Here is a 14871-nt window from a genome sequence, read left to right on the forward strand (position 1 = left end):
TCCATTATATGGAGATAATATTGCCTCAAAGCATTATGAAAGTTAAATGAGAGGAGAGTGGTTGGCACACAGTAAATACTCAAAGGGTAACTAAATCTAAATTACTCTAGTTCTAAGATCTGGGCTACCATCAATACAGCATCCATGTAAACTCAATAACCATCATTACATAAACATAGTTCTATTTCTCTTTTTTAATATACCATATACATGTCCCTAATTAACTTCTTTCCAAACCCTCACCTCTAAGGTCCACAGCAGCTCTACTCATCTCTTCCCTAAACTTTGGAAAGTACACAGGCTTTCTCAGGTATATGCGAGAAATAAAAAGATTTTTTTAACCGGGACACTGTATTTTTAAACAATATCTTACCTTAACACTATATTTTTAAACAATATCTTACTCCTAAATTAAGTAAGCAGTACACAAGCTGTACAATTTACATTGATGCTATATGCAAGGCAGTGGAGTCATAGAATCCTCTACCTCTTGGGATCTTAAACACCCCAGGAAATGGTCTACCTGCTTCAATTTTAGAAGTCATGACACACACCCTTTATTTTTTACTAGGTACTCATCTTCCACTACAGCAGAAATATAATATTAGAATATTTCTTCTAACCTTTAAAAGTACACAGCCACTCTTTAGTTTTTCTAGAAACTCACAAGAGATAAATATATAATATTAAGGTCTCAAATGTCTCTCAACAGGGGTATCCCTGATATTCAATTGAATTTAAATAGAACTATGCTTTGTTCTTTAGTAACTCCTCTTGGACCTCAAGAAAGGCATACACCAAACAATTGTTACTTGCAGAGAAAATAAATCTCTTTCACATCTAAAAATCATGCCCTACGCCAAGCAAACATTTCACAATTTACACAATTAGTCACAGAGGTAGATACCATGTTGATCAGTAGAATCCAAATTATTATTGTGACAACATGATTTCTTGAAACCAAATACAAACAGCCAAATTTTACAGCTATTTAAGAGGTTTGGATTATTTAGCAAGAGCCCATATTATTTATTAATATTTCTCAACTCTCTGGGAAAGCTCTTGAATTGATATAATATGTACTACTATATCAAATATGATTTTAGAGAAGAAAAAAGAAGTCCTATAAAAATTAAAGTTTTCATAAATCCCCATAATACAATTACAATCCATGGTGAAAAGGCCTGTTAATATTTAAATATTTTTTCTACTTTATCTCCTACAGAATAAGCTATTTGGTGAAAATTTAAAAATTAATTTGTCAGGTTTCATTGATCTACATCTTCTATCTCCAACCACTCCAAATAAAATCCCAGAAAGTTTCAGGGTACTGTAGGAGCTGGACAGGTTCTATGTTTCAAATGTACTGTGCTCACCAACAGTGTGACCTAGGTATTCAAATTCTTTCATTCATTCAGCTACCCATCCAAAAAGTTCAGAGCCAATCAGTTGCTAAGCATAAAGTGTCTATGTCTCTGTGTCTTTTTCCTTTCCCTGGTATTATTCCTTCATTTTTAAACAAAAATCCATATTTGACCTTATAAATTTATTGTATCAAAACTTTAACGTTCCTATAAATATCAGTGACAGTTTGGTAACCTGGCAACTCTACCATATAACTACCATATACAGTATACAGGTAACTACCATGATAAATTGCCTTCAACTCTAACATATATTAAGTGACCCAATTTAAAAGGCACTGTGCTCCACACTGCAGTTAATACAAAGGCAAGTAAAATGCTCCTTTTGCCATACTGGAATTTAAAATCCTCTAGAGTGAGACAAGTTACCCAGAATGCATGGCAGAATGTAAGAAGGGTGACAGAGAGTGCTTCAGGAGTTCTGTGCAAGCAAATTTCATGCCTTGGGGTAGGCATGGAAGAGTAAGTGACTGAGGTGACATCTGAAACCCTAAAAACTGATTAGGTCTCTGAAACGTCAAGGAGAGAGAATGTATGACAAAGAAGGTTTATACTAATAAGATTCCATCAGGACCAGGACAACCATGGCAATGACAACATTTAATAAACATACCAATGAGAATTTCAATATACAATTTAACAGTTGTGCTAAAATATGGGGAAAAAATCATTACCTCCTATAGCAAGCACCTTTCTGAAGAACATAAATCTCTCAAACCACCTTTAATGTGGTATAAAATTTCAAAATTAACTGAAGGCATGCCTAAAAACAAAACAAAGCAATAAGACAATGAAGTGTTTTTAAACCACATACATCTTATCTATTCCTTGAAAATAAACAGACTATATGATTACACAGATTGACAACGGTGTTACATAATAACATAATTCTTGGACAAAATTCTAAAGCTACACTGTCCAATAACCAATAGCAACATGTGGCTACTGAGCGCATAAAATGTGGCTACTCCAAATCAGGAAGTGCTAAAAGTGTAAAATAACCACACTAAGCTGTGAAGATTTAACACCAAAAGAAAAAAAAAAAGAATGTAATTATATCTCATTAGTAAACTTCATATCGATTACATATTTAAATAATATTTTGGATACACTGGGTTAAATAAAAACATTAAAATTAAATTCACTTATATCTATTTACTCTTTTTAATGTGGCTCCTAGAAAATTTTGTATTCCATGTATGTCACATTTGTGGCTTGCATTATATTTCTATCAAATAGCTTTGGTTTAAACAATTGTTTAACATTAGTTCATTAATTACTTCTGTACTTGCTTTAGGTTATTGCTTCATGTCAGCATGGTAACCACTTGACCATAATGATAGAAATCAACCTCCCAACATCTATGCCTCAGTGTACAGATACTGAAAAGATGAGACACATGCCAAAAAAGTATGTTGGATTAACTACAGTTTTGGAGCAAATGTGTAAAAAACAACCAACTAACAACTTTTCTGGATACATTTACTGAACAGTTAATTTTGGAGCACTGCTGGCTGATGTCACAAGACTGATAAGAGAAGTATTCAGCAATACAAAGAAATGGAATGCAGGGAAATACAAGAGTGGACCCTGAAGAGTAATGAAGTTAGAATGACAGCTGAACAGCAGGGCCTGGAGAACAACGAAGCTCGATGTCAGCAATAAGATGAGGACTCTAAGAAAGGCATTCCAGGAAAAGAATAGATGATGGGTCAGAATCTAGAGAATGCCTGATAAAATGTGAGGGGGAAAAATCAAGATTATGATCATTGCAAACAGTACAAGAAAAAGAAAATGGGAACAATGAACCATAAAAAAAAATTAAAAGCAAATGTAGTGTGATTGCCACTTTGGAAATGGTTGGACAGTCCCTTGAAATATTAGTCACCATACAACCTAGCAATTCTACTCATAGGTATATACCCAAAAGATACGAAAATATATGGCCACACAAAAACGTGTTCACAAATGTTCACAGAAGTATTATTTATGCTAGCCAAAAAGTAGGTAACAATTCTAATGCCTATCAATTGATGAACGGATAAACAAATGAGGGCATTTCTATACAATGGAATATTATTCAAAGATTAAAAGGAATGAAGTACTGATAAATGCTAGAACACAGATGAACCTAGAAGACATTATATGAAGTAAAAGAAGCCAGCCACAAAAAGTCACATACTGTAGGATACCTTTCATATGAAATGTTGAGAATAGGCAAATCCATAGAGACAGAAAGTAGGTTAAGTAGTTACCTAGAGCTGGGAGGAAGGAGAATGTGGGCAAGGATTACTAATGGGTACAGGGTTTCTTTTTGGGGTGACAAAATTAAATTAAATTAAAATTAAATTGTGGTGATAGTTTCACAACTCTATGGACATACTAAAAACCACTTACATTTTAAGTGAATTTTATGGTGTGTGAATTATAGCTCAATAAAGCCATTTTTAAAAGGTTTATGTGATCATTGTACACTACTTGTACAATTCTTGCTCCTGCTAGGAATATTCCTTAGTGTCTAGATACTATCAATTATTTGAGTAATTTAAATACTCACTTAACTACAAATAGTGGTATAATTGTATTAGCATGATGGCAAAAGGGCGAGGAGGATGAGAATAAATAATATCCACATAATAAGAAAACAATATAAAAAAGTAATTTTAAAAAATAGGTAAAAGTATACTAATTAAAAATATGGCAGAAACAATACAGGAAAACAGCTATCATAGCTAAGGCTGCCTATGAGAAAGAGAATACTGGCTTCCATAATAAGTCTTGCTGTACAATTTGATCTCTTTAAATCATATAAATGCATTATTTTATAAAAATTAGTGGTGTCAAGATGGCCAAGTGGTCTAAGGCGCCAGACTCAAGCTTCTGCTTGGGCGCATGGGTGGCTCAGTCGGTTAAGCGTCCGGCTTCAGCTCAGGTCGTGACCTTACAGTTTGTGGGTTAGAGCCCTGCATCCGGCTCTGTGCTGACAGCTCAGAGTCAGGAGCCTGCTTCCCAGTCTGTGTCTCCCTCTCTCTCTGCCCCTCCCCTGCTCACACTGTCTCCCGAAAAGAAATCAAGATTTTTAAAAAGTTCCTTTTTTTTCCTTAATTAAAAATCTTTTTAAATATAGAGTAAGGAGTGCTTGGTTTAGAAGCAGAATGAAACCGTGCGCTCTTAAAGAGGTAAAAGGCACAGGCTTCATTGACATTGACGCACTCTGCGCCTCTGATCTCTCAAGAGAACAGGTTTTTCTCATCTAAGATTTTAGAAAAATGGAAAGTTAAAGGAAAAAGTAAATGTTCCTTTGTGTTTTTCTTTACCATGACAAACTACTTTCAGCAAAAAAGATAATACCTACTTGACACTACAGATGACTTCTTAAATACACAAAGAGTAGGAAATATTTTAAATGTGCTAGGGTTCACTGGTCATAACTATTAGCATTTTACCTCTTATTGCCAAGAGAAGCACTCTCTCATCTTTCCACTTACTCCCCATCTAACTCACATTTAGAAAAAATAAGGAAGGGTTTAGTAATCTACTAGGATGGAAGAACAATAACAATTTTCTAGAATAACTGATTTAAAATTTATTTTAATTCTAATACTCTTGGGCTAAAGCTTGTGTTCGTGTAGGTGTATATACACAAAATATAATTTCATAATAGAAATAACCTGTGAAGAATCAAAATATCTACAGAAGATACTTAAGAATCAGAAGGCTGACAATCCCCAGGAAAGGGAACTGGCAGTTAAAAAGAACAAGTAAGACAAAGACAACATTGAAAATCTTGAAAATTTTGAATTACGAGTAAATTCCAAGTTTTAAAGCAAAATATGTAAGACAGGCATGTAATTGTCCATCATATGGCATGCAATTAATAGTGGTTATTACTATTTATTACATAAATATGACACACACATATACATAAAACTAATTACAAAGGGTTCCCTTCAGGTTTAATGAATAGAATGTGAAAACTATGAAATTCGATCAGACAGCAAATGCACCTGCAATGCTGGCAGTGTGGACCCAGGCATAACCCCAGCACCTCAAATTCTTCAGATGCTGCCTCTACAGATTTAAAAATCTAGAAGTAGCAATTTGACTCAGCTCAATAACTTCAACATAAGTCATGAAGAAAGTGATTAATCAATTAAAAAGAATTAACTGACTTTAAGGAATAAGGGGAAATAGGAGTCACATTGTTGATAGGTTAACCTTCCCTTGGAAAGAAATCTAAAACACCCAGCCTTTTTACTTATGTTAACCAATTAAGCCCATAAGAATTTCTTAGACTTCCAAAAGAGAAAAAGTAGTTTGCCATGATTGTCCTTTTTCTTCAGATCCACAATTAAGATAGCGACCTTTTCAATCCTCATCAATAGGTCTTAACTGTGTTTAGTAAAGTTACTCTCTAATAGCTAATAATAATTCATAAGAAAACTTAAATAACCCTCTGCAGTGTCTTAAAGAGAAGATAGGAGCAGGTTAAAACCCAAACAGCAACTCCATAATACCGGAAAAGAAAAAATTAAAACAACAAACTTTAAATCAGATAAAATGCTGTTGCCAAGTAAGGAATGTATCTGGGCTAGCACACTAAAAACTTTAGAACCTTTATGCATATCACTGAAATGTAAACATGGTTGATCGCTGAGACAGAGATGACCCAGTTCTCTTCCTCATCACTTCAGCGATCAACAAATTAAGAGAATGTTTGATGTAGTAAGAAATTATTACAGAACCCAGCTAGCCAGAAAGTACTTTCCTGCCTCCTGCCCTTTTGAAAGAGATATAATTTAACCTTCTGTAAGTCAACATTCTGAACAATTATCAGATGATTTCCCCTGGAGTTTGTAATCCTACACTTTGTAATCCCAATATGCCTGCTTTTCTTTCTATTCTTTTTAGGAGATGTAATGTTTAATATCAATATATATTCATTCCCTTCTAATTTACAGTTTTAAAAAAAAGACAACTGAATGAATTATAACTATGTGTTAAGTAATAATAAAGAACTGTAAATACAACCGAAAAACCAATCTATGAACAGCATTTGTACCATTTGTCTGGGAATTTCAGATGCTCAGGAGCCATTTTGGTCTACTTCCTGACTGTCAAATACTAATTCTAAAAAAAGGTGACATTCCAAATAATGCAATTCCACACTGACACACAGCTATTTAAAAAACAGAAACAAACCTGAAGCCTCACAGTTATAACTAATGTCCAATAAATGCTTGACTAACTGGTTGTATATGCACAAAATCATATACGCATATATACATACACACACATTTTCATGAAGTTTGCTGTCAACTATTAAAAGGAGGAAGAAAATACTTTAGAACACTTCATAACCTATAGAAAGAGAAAATTAATAATCCTAATAACGGCTAATTTGGAAAATCACATTCCAATATTACCTGGAAATATAAATACACCAGATTCACTTATGAACAATCAGTACTTTTCAATAAAAAAGTTCTCTGAACACTAAAAAATACCATATATTACTTTTTTTTTGAGTGACATAAGCCCTAATACCTCCATTTTCATGTTTGTCTCAAGAAGTTTTCCTGAAATCTTAAAAGCATTTTTTCAATATAACTATAAATATTTAAGTACTGTATTTGCTAACAGGCATGCCCTGAAACTAATTTCAAAAGCAGTACTAACCATGAAAGTCTTACACATACGCTGCTAAACTATCAACGAAAGACCGTCCTACAAGCAAAAGGCACTCTAGCTTATCTCTGGAATCCAAGTAACAGGTAACCGCAATACAATTCTCTGAAACATATGCAATAGAGAGCAAGAGCTCTAGAATCAGAATGCCCGGGTTTAAATTCTAGCAAAGCAACTTTTAGTCCAAGTCATCTTGGGCAAATTGCTTCAACACTCTAAATTTCATTTACCTAATTTATAAAGGGGGGATGACAGTATTAGTTACTTTGCAGAGTTACTGTAATGATTACAATGAGATATTGCATAGGAGCACCTGGGTGGCTCAGATAAGCGTCTTACTTCCGCTCAGGTCATGATCTCATGGTTTGTGGGTTTGAGCCCCGTGTCGGGCTCTGTGCCGACAGTTCAAAGCCTGGAACCTGCTTCAGTTTCTTTGTCTCCTTCTTTCTCTGACCCTCTCCTGCTCACACCGTCTCTCAAAAATGAGTAAAAATATTAAAAAACGAAATGTTGCATATAAAGAATTTGGTAGAATGCTTATTTAGAACACAGTATAAACATTCAATAGGCACATAATATGTCAATCACATTATTATTCAGGGCCACTTTCCATTAAAGCAACCTATTTACTTTTAGCACCAAAAGCCAAGGATTTCACATAATATAATTAATGACAATGAAAAAGAGTACTAACATTAATGCTTTATACCACTGATACTAATAGTTTTGCCTGCCTACCTACCTCTCTGACTTTAGGGCTTGTAAGTTCATTTATATTTCATTACTATCTAAAATACAAGTTTCTAGAAAAACAGTTCTTCCTCCATCAGAAATCAATTATGTTCATTTCAAAAAATAATCAAGTAATTAACAACCCCAGAATATGTTAACAAGGAAAATATTAAGGGTTCAGCTTCTGTGCCACTGTTGGCTGTGGTACCCTGGAGACAAAGGAAAAGTTGATTTGTCAAAATTAACTGAAAAACAACAAAATACATCATTGCCTCAATCTGATCAAACCAAAATGCTTCTAAGAAACTATTCAATACAAAAATATAAGATTCGACTATTTACAAAGTTTAAACTTGCACATGCTTTGAAAATAGACATTTCTCCCCAAAACACAGAGTAGGAAGGGGGATTGTAAACTAAGAATCCAAGTCTACAGAATTTTATCTTTATATTTTCTACAAGACTAAGTACATTACAGACAAAAATCTATATTGAAATAATTTACAGAATGTCTATTATGTATTATGTATAACACATTTTTTAAAAATAAAGAAAATTCAGTAATAAATAGAACAGAAATAGAATAAATGTCCTTCTTAAAATCAACTTAATGATAATAAACTCTGGAAAAGCAAAATGTTCTCCTTTAACTCTACTGTCAGTTTTTCCTTGTACTAGTCAGACGGGTCTTTATATGAATATGTATTCTTATATTACATTCATCCAATTTCAAACACAATTCATATAACCAAAGAAGATTTGTACAATCCAAGATAGGAGCAAAGACTGTAACTTCTACTTTCAAACCAATAAACCGTAAAAATAATTTTATCCTTGAAATCATTCAAAATTCCCTTTCCATCACACCTCCCCACCCAAAAATATGCTAGAAAACAGTGCTAAATGTTACAACAAATTCATTTACTTATGGTGATTATGTTCTTAGTAGAACCGTATCTGGGAAATCAGGTTGGTCCTGTTAGTACCAGCATATACTCCAGTCACACCCACGTGCTCTATCTGTCCATTCTCCATTGTAGGGTGGAGCATCACAAGAGACAGCAGACTTACAGCCTGCCGGTCCCCATCCCTATCTCACAATCCCATGAGTCTTCTCCTAAAGTATGAAACAGTAGCATCAGGGTCAGCATGTGCCTTTTTCACAGCATTCTCTATCCACACAAAAACACTGCGCTTGCAGTCTCAGAATCTGCTGCTGACACTTAAAAAACTCGGGCTTCCCCAGCTTTGTTGTTTCTCCAAAACAGTTATCACATCTGCAACTGAGGTCTAAAACAAGGAGCATATAGCACAGTGTGCAAGAACTGATTTTCATATGAACTATGCCACTGATATGAATGTCACCTTATTTTCTCAATGTCATTCACAATCAGCCATAAATTGATTTGCGAATCTCTGGATTCCCTTCAAGTCTGTCCTCCTATCTGTGCCTTACAGTCATTTCACAATAGCATTTGACAGATGCATGCATCAAGATAGCATGCAATTCTTATGGGAAAGTCTTAGTGTTTTAACAACTCTGGAAAGATCTGGTTGGAAAAAGAATGAAAATTTAATGAAAGTAAAGTTCTGGCTTTCAGTCTCATACACGAGCTCTCTTCCACATAAACATGGATGATCTAGAAATTGCCTAATTCTGATAACCTAATTTTTAGATGTCATAAGGAGATTAAACTCCCTTGGGAACAGAGTAACTCTAGGTTGCCACATAATCTTTGATTTTAATACTATACAACTAAATACTGCACAACATGCAACTTCTATTAATTATTCTTTCACTAAGAAAAACGAACCTATGAGAAAATAAGAGATACTCGCTTATTTTCCTCTTTCCAAATCTTAAGCATTAAGCCTACCCAATTAGTTAAATTTGTGCCAAGAGTATACCAAAAGGATGTTACTAATATTTTAAATAAAACCACCATAGCCAGTCCCTTACCTTCTCTTTTTTGAGTTAAATATCATGAAATTCTACAGAAGGAACTATAACTATTGACGTTTATTTAATAACACTTGAGTCTGAATGTGAACAAAAAGCAAACACTGGTTTCACCACAGTAAGTAAAAAGCAGTATTTCAAATATACAATTTAAATACATGACTTAAACTTAGGATGAATATTTAACTCAACCAAAAAGGCAAAAAGCATTTGTTGTAAAGTCAACTTTTAATTTCTACTGGAACCTTCATAAACCAAGTAAAGGCTGCTATTATTACTATTATTATTATTACCATTATTTTAAACGCAAGGTTTACCTAAGAATAATCATTATTTATGAAGAACAGGTTGTAAGCATGCTCCAAAGACTAAATTAAAGGTTAGTTACAATAGCGAAAATTTTTACATCACAGTTTAGTCAAAAAAATATTTTGGTTGTTTTCCAATATATTACCATGGAGCTATTATATTATAACTAGGGTCAAGTGTGAGGCTTTTGAATCTATATAAAAAAATACTTTCTTTTTAAGACTTTAATAGAAAGCATTTAAATTAAAACCTTTAGTTCACTGCTCTCAAAAATAAATCCAACATTTTTAGGGGAAGAAAAATTAGAAACTCTGCAATTAATAGACTGTAAAGTTAAATATCATTGCCAGTAACCAAAAGCGGTCTGAACTTCAAGGGAACCTATTGTACATTAAAGTATTAAAAAGTGAACTCATCTACCCTCTTATCAAGGCACTTTCTCAGCTTTCCCATTACAATCGACAATATAACTCAGCAGATCAAGTCTTCCAGACCAACAACATCAGAATTTATTTTTAACTTCTGACTCCTTCCCAAATATTCCCCTTCGATCCAATCCAAAGTCCTGCCAGTTCCTCATTCACACCATCTCTCACATGAGTTATTTCCATACCATTTTCACATTTTATTTTATATTTTCTCATGATTCACAACATACCATAATATCTCCCTAAAAGGGCTCTGATGTCTACTGTAATCCATTAATTCAGCTGCCCAAATCATCTTCAAATATCTTGTTCAACAACCTACAGTAAATCCTAAACTCCCTTTAATCTCCACCAAACTCTTATGGGACCCCTCTGCCCTCCATTAGCTATCATAAACACATTCCCCAAATTCTATCTGTTCTTATTTTCCCATTTAAGTCCCTTTAATTCAGATTTACCAACTTGCTTTGTAAATACAAAGCCATACATAAAACACCGTCCCTGTGCCTCTGTCCATTCCTTCCACCTAGAATCCTTTAAACTTCTCTATAAATTCAAGTGACTGCCTCCTTTAATACCTGTCTAAAAACACATCTCTGCAGGAAGTCTTTCCTCTCCAACCAAGAAGGCTCACCCCATAGTCTTCATCATCTGAACAAAGCATTCTATTTGTATTCATAATCCTACAGTCATCATGCGACTGTTTTCCTATTTTTTCCGTAGCCCGCCTTTACAACTAAATGATAAGCTCTTGAGTCCAAGGACTTTAATTTCTTTATGTATCTTTTGAACAGGGGTCCCTTAGAACAGTAGCACTGTAACAAATGTTTAATGATTCCCCTTTCTTTTAAACTGTCCTTAAAATCAAGTTGTCAAAAAAACGTAACCGTGAACTCCAATTCTGTAAATGTTAAGTTGAACTATATGGTAATAGAAAATTAATCACTTTAACCTATGCACTTTACAAGAGTTACTCCATCCTCTGTCAACATCCACGCTACCAAGAATCACGGAGTCATTTTCGAAGAAAATCCCGAAGACAAAATGAAAAGTCCAAAAATTTAACATTATAAACTATTCCGTTTTGCTCTCTGAAATTGATCTAATAAAATAATTACCTAAAATTGATTTTTAGTGGATTTTAAACTACACTACCAAGATGAAAAACATACAAACACTCCAGTACCACAAGAGGCTCTTAAGTAGCTATTATAAGATCTGCCTCATCATAGCTGAAAATTACCCCAGAATTTAAAAATATTCCTTTCAAATGACCCCATGAAGTGCTTAGAAAGCTTGATTCTTCCCTGAAAAATGCATCATCAGCTCCCCTCTTCACATGCCCTGCATTCTGTACTAGTCGCTAAAGTAAATAAATAATAGATAAATAACTTTTAAAACGAATCTGCTATTCAAGCTACTACCTTACCTACCCTGGTTCACCCAAGTCCAAAAGCCAATATGAACTGAAACCCCCGAGTTCAATTCAAAGTGATAATTTTATGTTGCTTAAGGATATAATAAATTACACAAAGATCATTTACATACTTTTTAAAAATCTCAGTTCTTTATTTCTCTCCTAGGCAACAAAATGTTTTCTTTGCTCTCATTGCGTCCCCTTCTCAAGGATAAGGAAACAATGTAGATATGTTTGTCAAATTTTGAAAGTATAGTTTAAATAAGCTGTCACTAAATACCACATCCTGGAACACTGGATACTTATTATACCAAACACCTCATGAACACAGACTCTTTAGCACAAATATGGGACAAAGTACAGCCCAGCAACAACCCTGAACACAAGCTCAAATATCTCTATTACATCCAGGACTTCTGTTCATGACAGCAAGGTCTCACTCTATATTCTTATAACTAAACCCATAGTTTTATCTAAATGTGACAGGAAACCAATGCAAGAGTATTTTTAATTGTCCTAAGACGGGACCCCTGACCTCTAAACCATTTAACAAGTGCTGAATGCAATGACACCCCAAAACTGAACTTAATGATGAGTCAGTGACAATTAACATTCAACGCAGTATTTGGCAACATGACAATATAAACCTCAATCAAAACTTGGACCTACTTCCAAGTTACCTTTTGATTAAACATAAATTATACAGTGGTAAATTGGTAATGTCAAAACGAGAAGGTTTAAAGATAAAATTAAATCATGTAATCAATTTAAAACAATGCCTGAAGAGATACCACTGCTACTGGGTCTCTACCACGGACCCTTTCTAAAGGAGAACTCCATGCTCGCCAAACGTGAACGGTTACTGAGTTAAGTTCATCTCTGGATTAAGAACAAACACTTTGTAGTCACACAGAGAAGAAACAAATGTTAGGAGACTGACGTTTAGTGTTTCTAGCAAATATACAAAACTATCAAAACACCTAACCTTGAGCTAACTAAAATATATGCCACATTTCCAAAAGACATACACTCTGCAAATGTACATAATGAACGGAAATCAAGTCTTGTCCTTTTCTTTATTCAAAAAGATGAGCAAGTAAAACACTATTTTAACATGGAAATACTCAAGCACTTGATAAAGCGGACAACCAACAGCACGAAAAGTGTAAGAAAAGAAAACATGTTTCAAAGCAAGTCATCCAAATAAAAAGCATATTCTCTCAACTCAAGGTTAATGAGACCAGGGGAGGGGTAAGGGAGGAGAAGAGAGGAAGCTGCCTCATCCTTGACTGAAGATAGGTTTTTGGCCTTATCCATTACCTCTGATTATTATATCAAAAGGTCTAATATTTTAAGGTCCTAATTATTAAAGGCTCCTTATTTTAAGGGTGAGGTGGAGAAGGGATGTAAAATAAAATCAATACTCACTGCTAACTTTCATGCTGCCAAAAGCTGAAGGCTGCTGCACTGGCTTGCAGCTCTCCGCAAAGGAGGTGGTTCTGGGCCGCCCTGACATGATCACTCTCTTCCCGTATAAGCCTCTTTTCCTTCCTCCTTTTCTTCCTTTTGTTTTATGTTGTTGGGGTGTTAGGTTAATGATAAATGCAGCATTAAGTTCTTCCACAAGAAGAAAAAAAGAAAAAAAAAAGACTTCTTCCTGTTGACTTTTCACTCCTTTTGTACAGCTATAAAAAACGAGCGATGTATTTCTCCTTCAAGACAGATCAGTATGGATATTTAACATTACAGACGATTTGGGGCTGGGAAAAAAATACAATTCTTTCCCCTCCCTTTCCTTGGAAGGGGAAAAAAGGAGGGGGGAATCTTAAAAAATATATATCACGTGAAACGGGGGCAAATACTTGATTGAAAATAAGTACTTTGAATATTGTAATTTCCTCGGGGATTTTTTTTCCGAGTCAATGAAGAAGGGAAGCGGCGGAAGGATCACGAGTCTCACGCTTGAAAAGAAGGGGGGATGGGAAGGAGGGAGAGGGAGGGGGTGGCTCGGAGATGCGACGGGAAACGCTGCGGCTCCGGCAGCGGCGGGATCCGGCGGGCTGACGGCGGGGGCCCGGCGAACTGGAGGGCGGCGGAGTCTCGAGTCAGTCAGAGGCGGGCGGTGGCGGCTCCTCTTCTCATTGCGCCAGGAGCAGCTGCAGGCGGCGGCTGGATCCAGCGGCCATGGCGGCGGCAGCTCCCTTCAGACCCCAGGCAGCGGATCCTCGACTGCTCCCCATACGCCGGGGACATGGGAACCCGGCAACCGCTTCCGTCCCTCGGGGCCCCCTCCCCCGTCCGCGGCACCAGTGCGGCCGCCTCCCGCCCCTCGCCTCTGCTCGGTGTCCGCTCAGGAAGTGTCCGCGCTTTGCCCCCTGCCCGGAGCCCTGTCAGCGGCTGCGGGACCGGCTCCTCCTCGCTTCCTTCCTTCCTTTGTCACTCGGCCCGGGCGGCGGCGGCGGCGGCGGCAGCAGCGGCAGCAGCAGCAGCAGCAGCGCAAGCCTGCATTCGCCCGGGTCGGGGGCTGTTCTGTGTGAGGAGCGCCGTCTGCGCAGCCGCCTAGCTCTTCCCCACTCCCCCTCCCCCCTCCTACTCGTCCTCCGCCTCCTTCCTCCCCCACCCAGCCTTACACCGCCCAGCGCCCCGCCACCCGCGTAACAGGCGTCTGGGAATTGCCGGCCGAGCCCCGCGCCCGCCCACTTAGGCTACGCAGCCGAAGCCCGAGCGGAGCCAATCACGGGCGTCGATTGTTTGTAGCTCCTCCCGGGAAAAGCCGATCGACCTGAGAAACCAATTAGAAAGTGTCGCTGGAAATCCACGCCCAAAAAGCGGAAAATACCGAAGACAGCCGAACGAGAAGGTGGGTTCTCCTCGTTCAGTGGCTGGCTAGAACAGAAATTCGACAATGGCACC

At 36.6% G+C, this 14871-nt stretch overlaps 1 protein-coding gene across 3 annotated transcripts in view; it reads right to left on the reverse strand.

Annotated features, from left to right (window-relative positions):
- Positions 1–14522, reverse strand: part of GSK3B (glycogen synthase kinase 3 beta) — a 210366-nt gene extending 195844 nt beyond the window's left edge. The window contains exon 1 of one of the 3 annotated variants that reach the window (XM_029939394.1): positions 13387–14522. In XM_029939394.1, coding sequence (XP_029795254.1) covers positions 13387–13474 — 88 coding nt within the window. In that variant the 5' untranslated portion in view covers positions 13475–14522. The remainder of the gene's footprint in view (positions 1–13386) is intronic. The other 2 variants (XM_029939392.1, XM_029939393.1) reach the window with 2 other exon arrangements.
- Positions 14523–14871: the final 349 nt, after the last annotated feature.

Source organism: Suricata suricatta, chromosome 5 (genome assembly GCF_006229205.1).
Source record: "Suricata suricatta isolate VVHF042 chromosome 5, meerkat_22Aug2017_6uvM2_HiC, whole genome shotgun sequence".
Classification (NCBI taxonomy): domain Eukaryota; kingdom Metazoa; phylum Chordata; class Mammalia; order Carnivora; family Herpestidae; genus Suricata; species Suricata suricatta.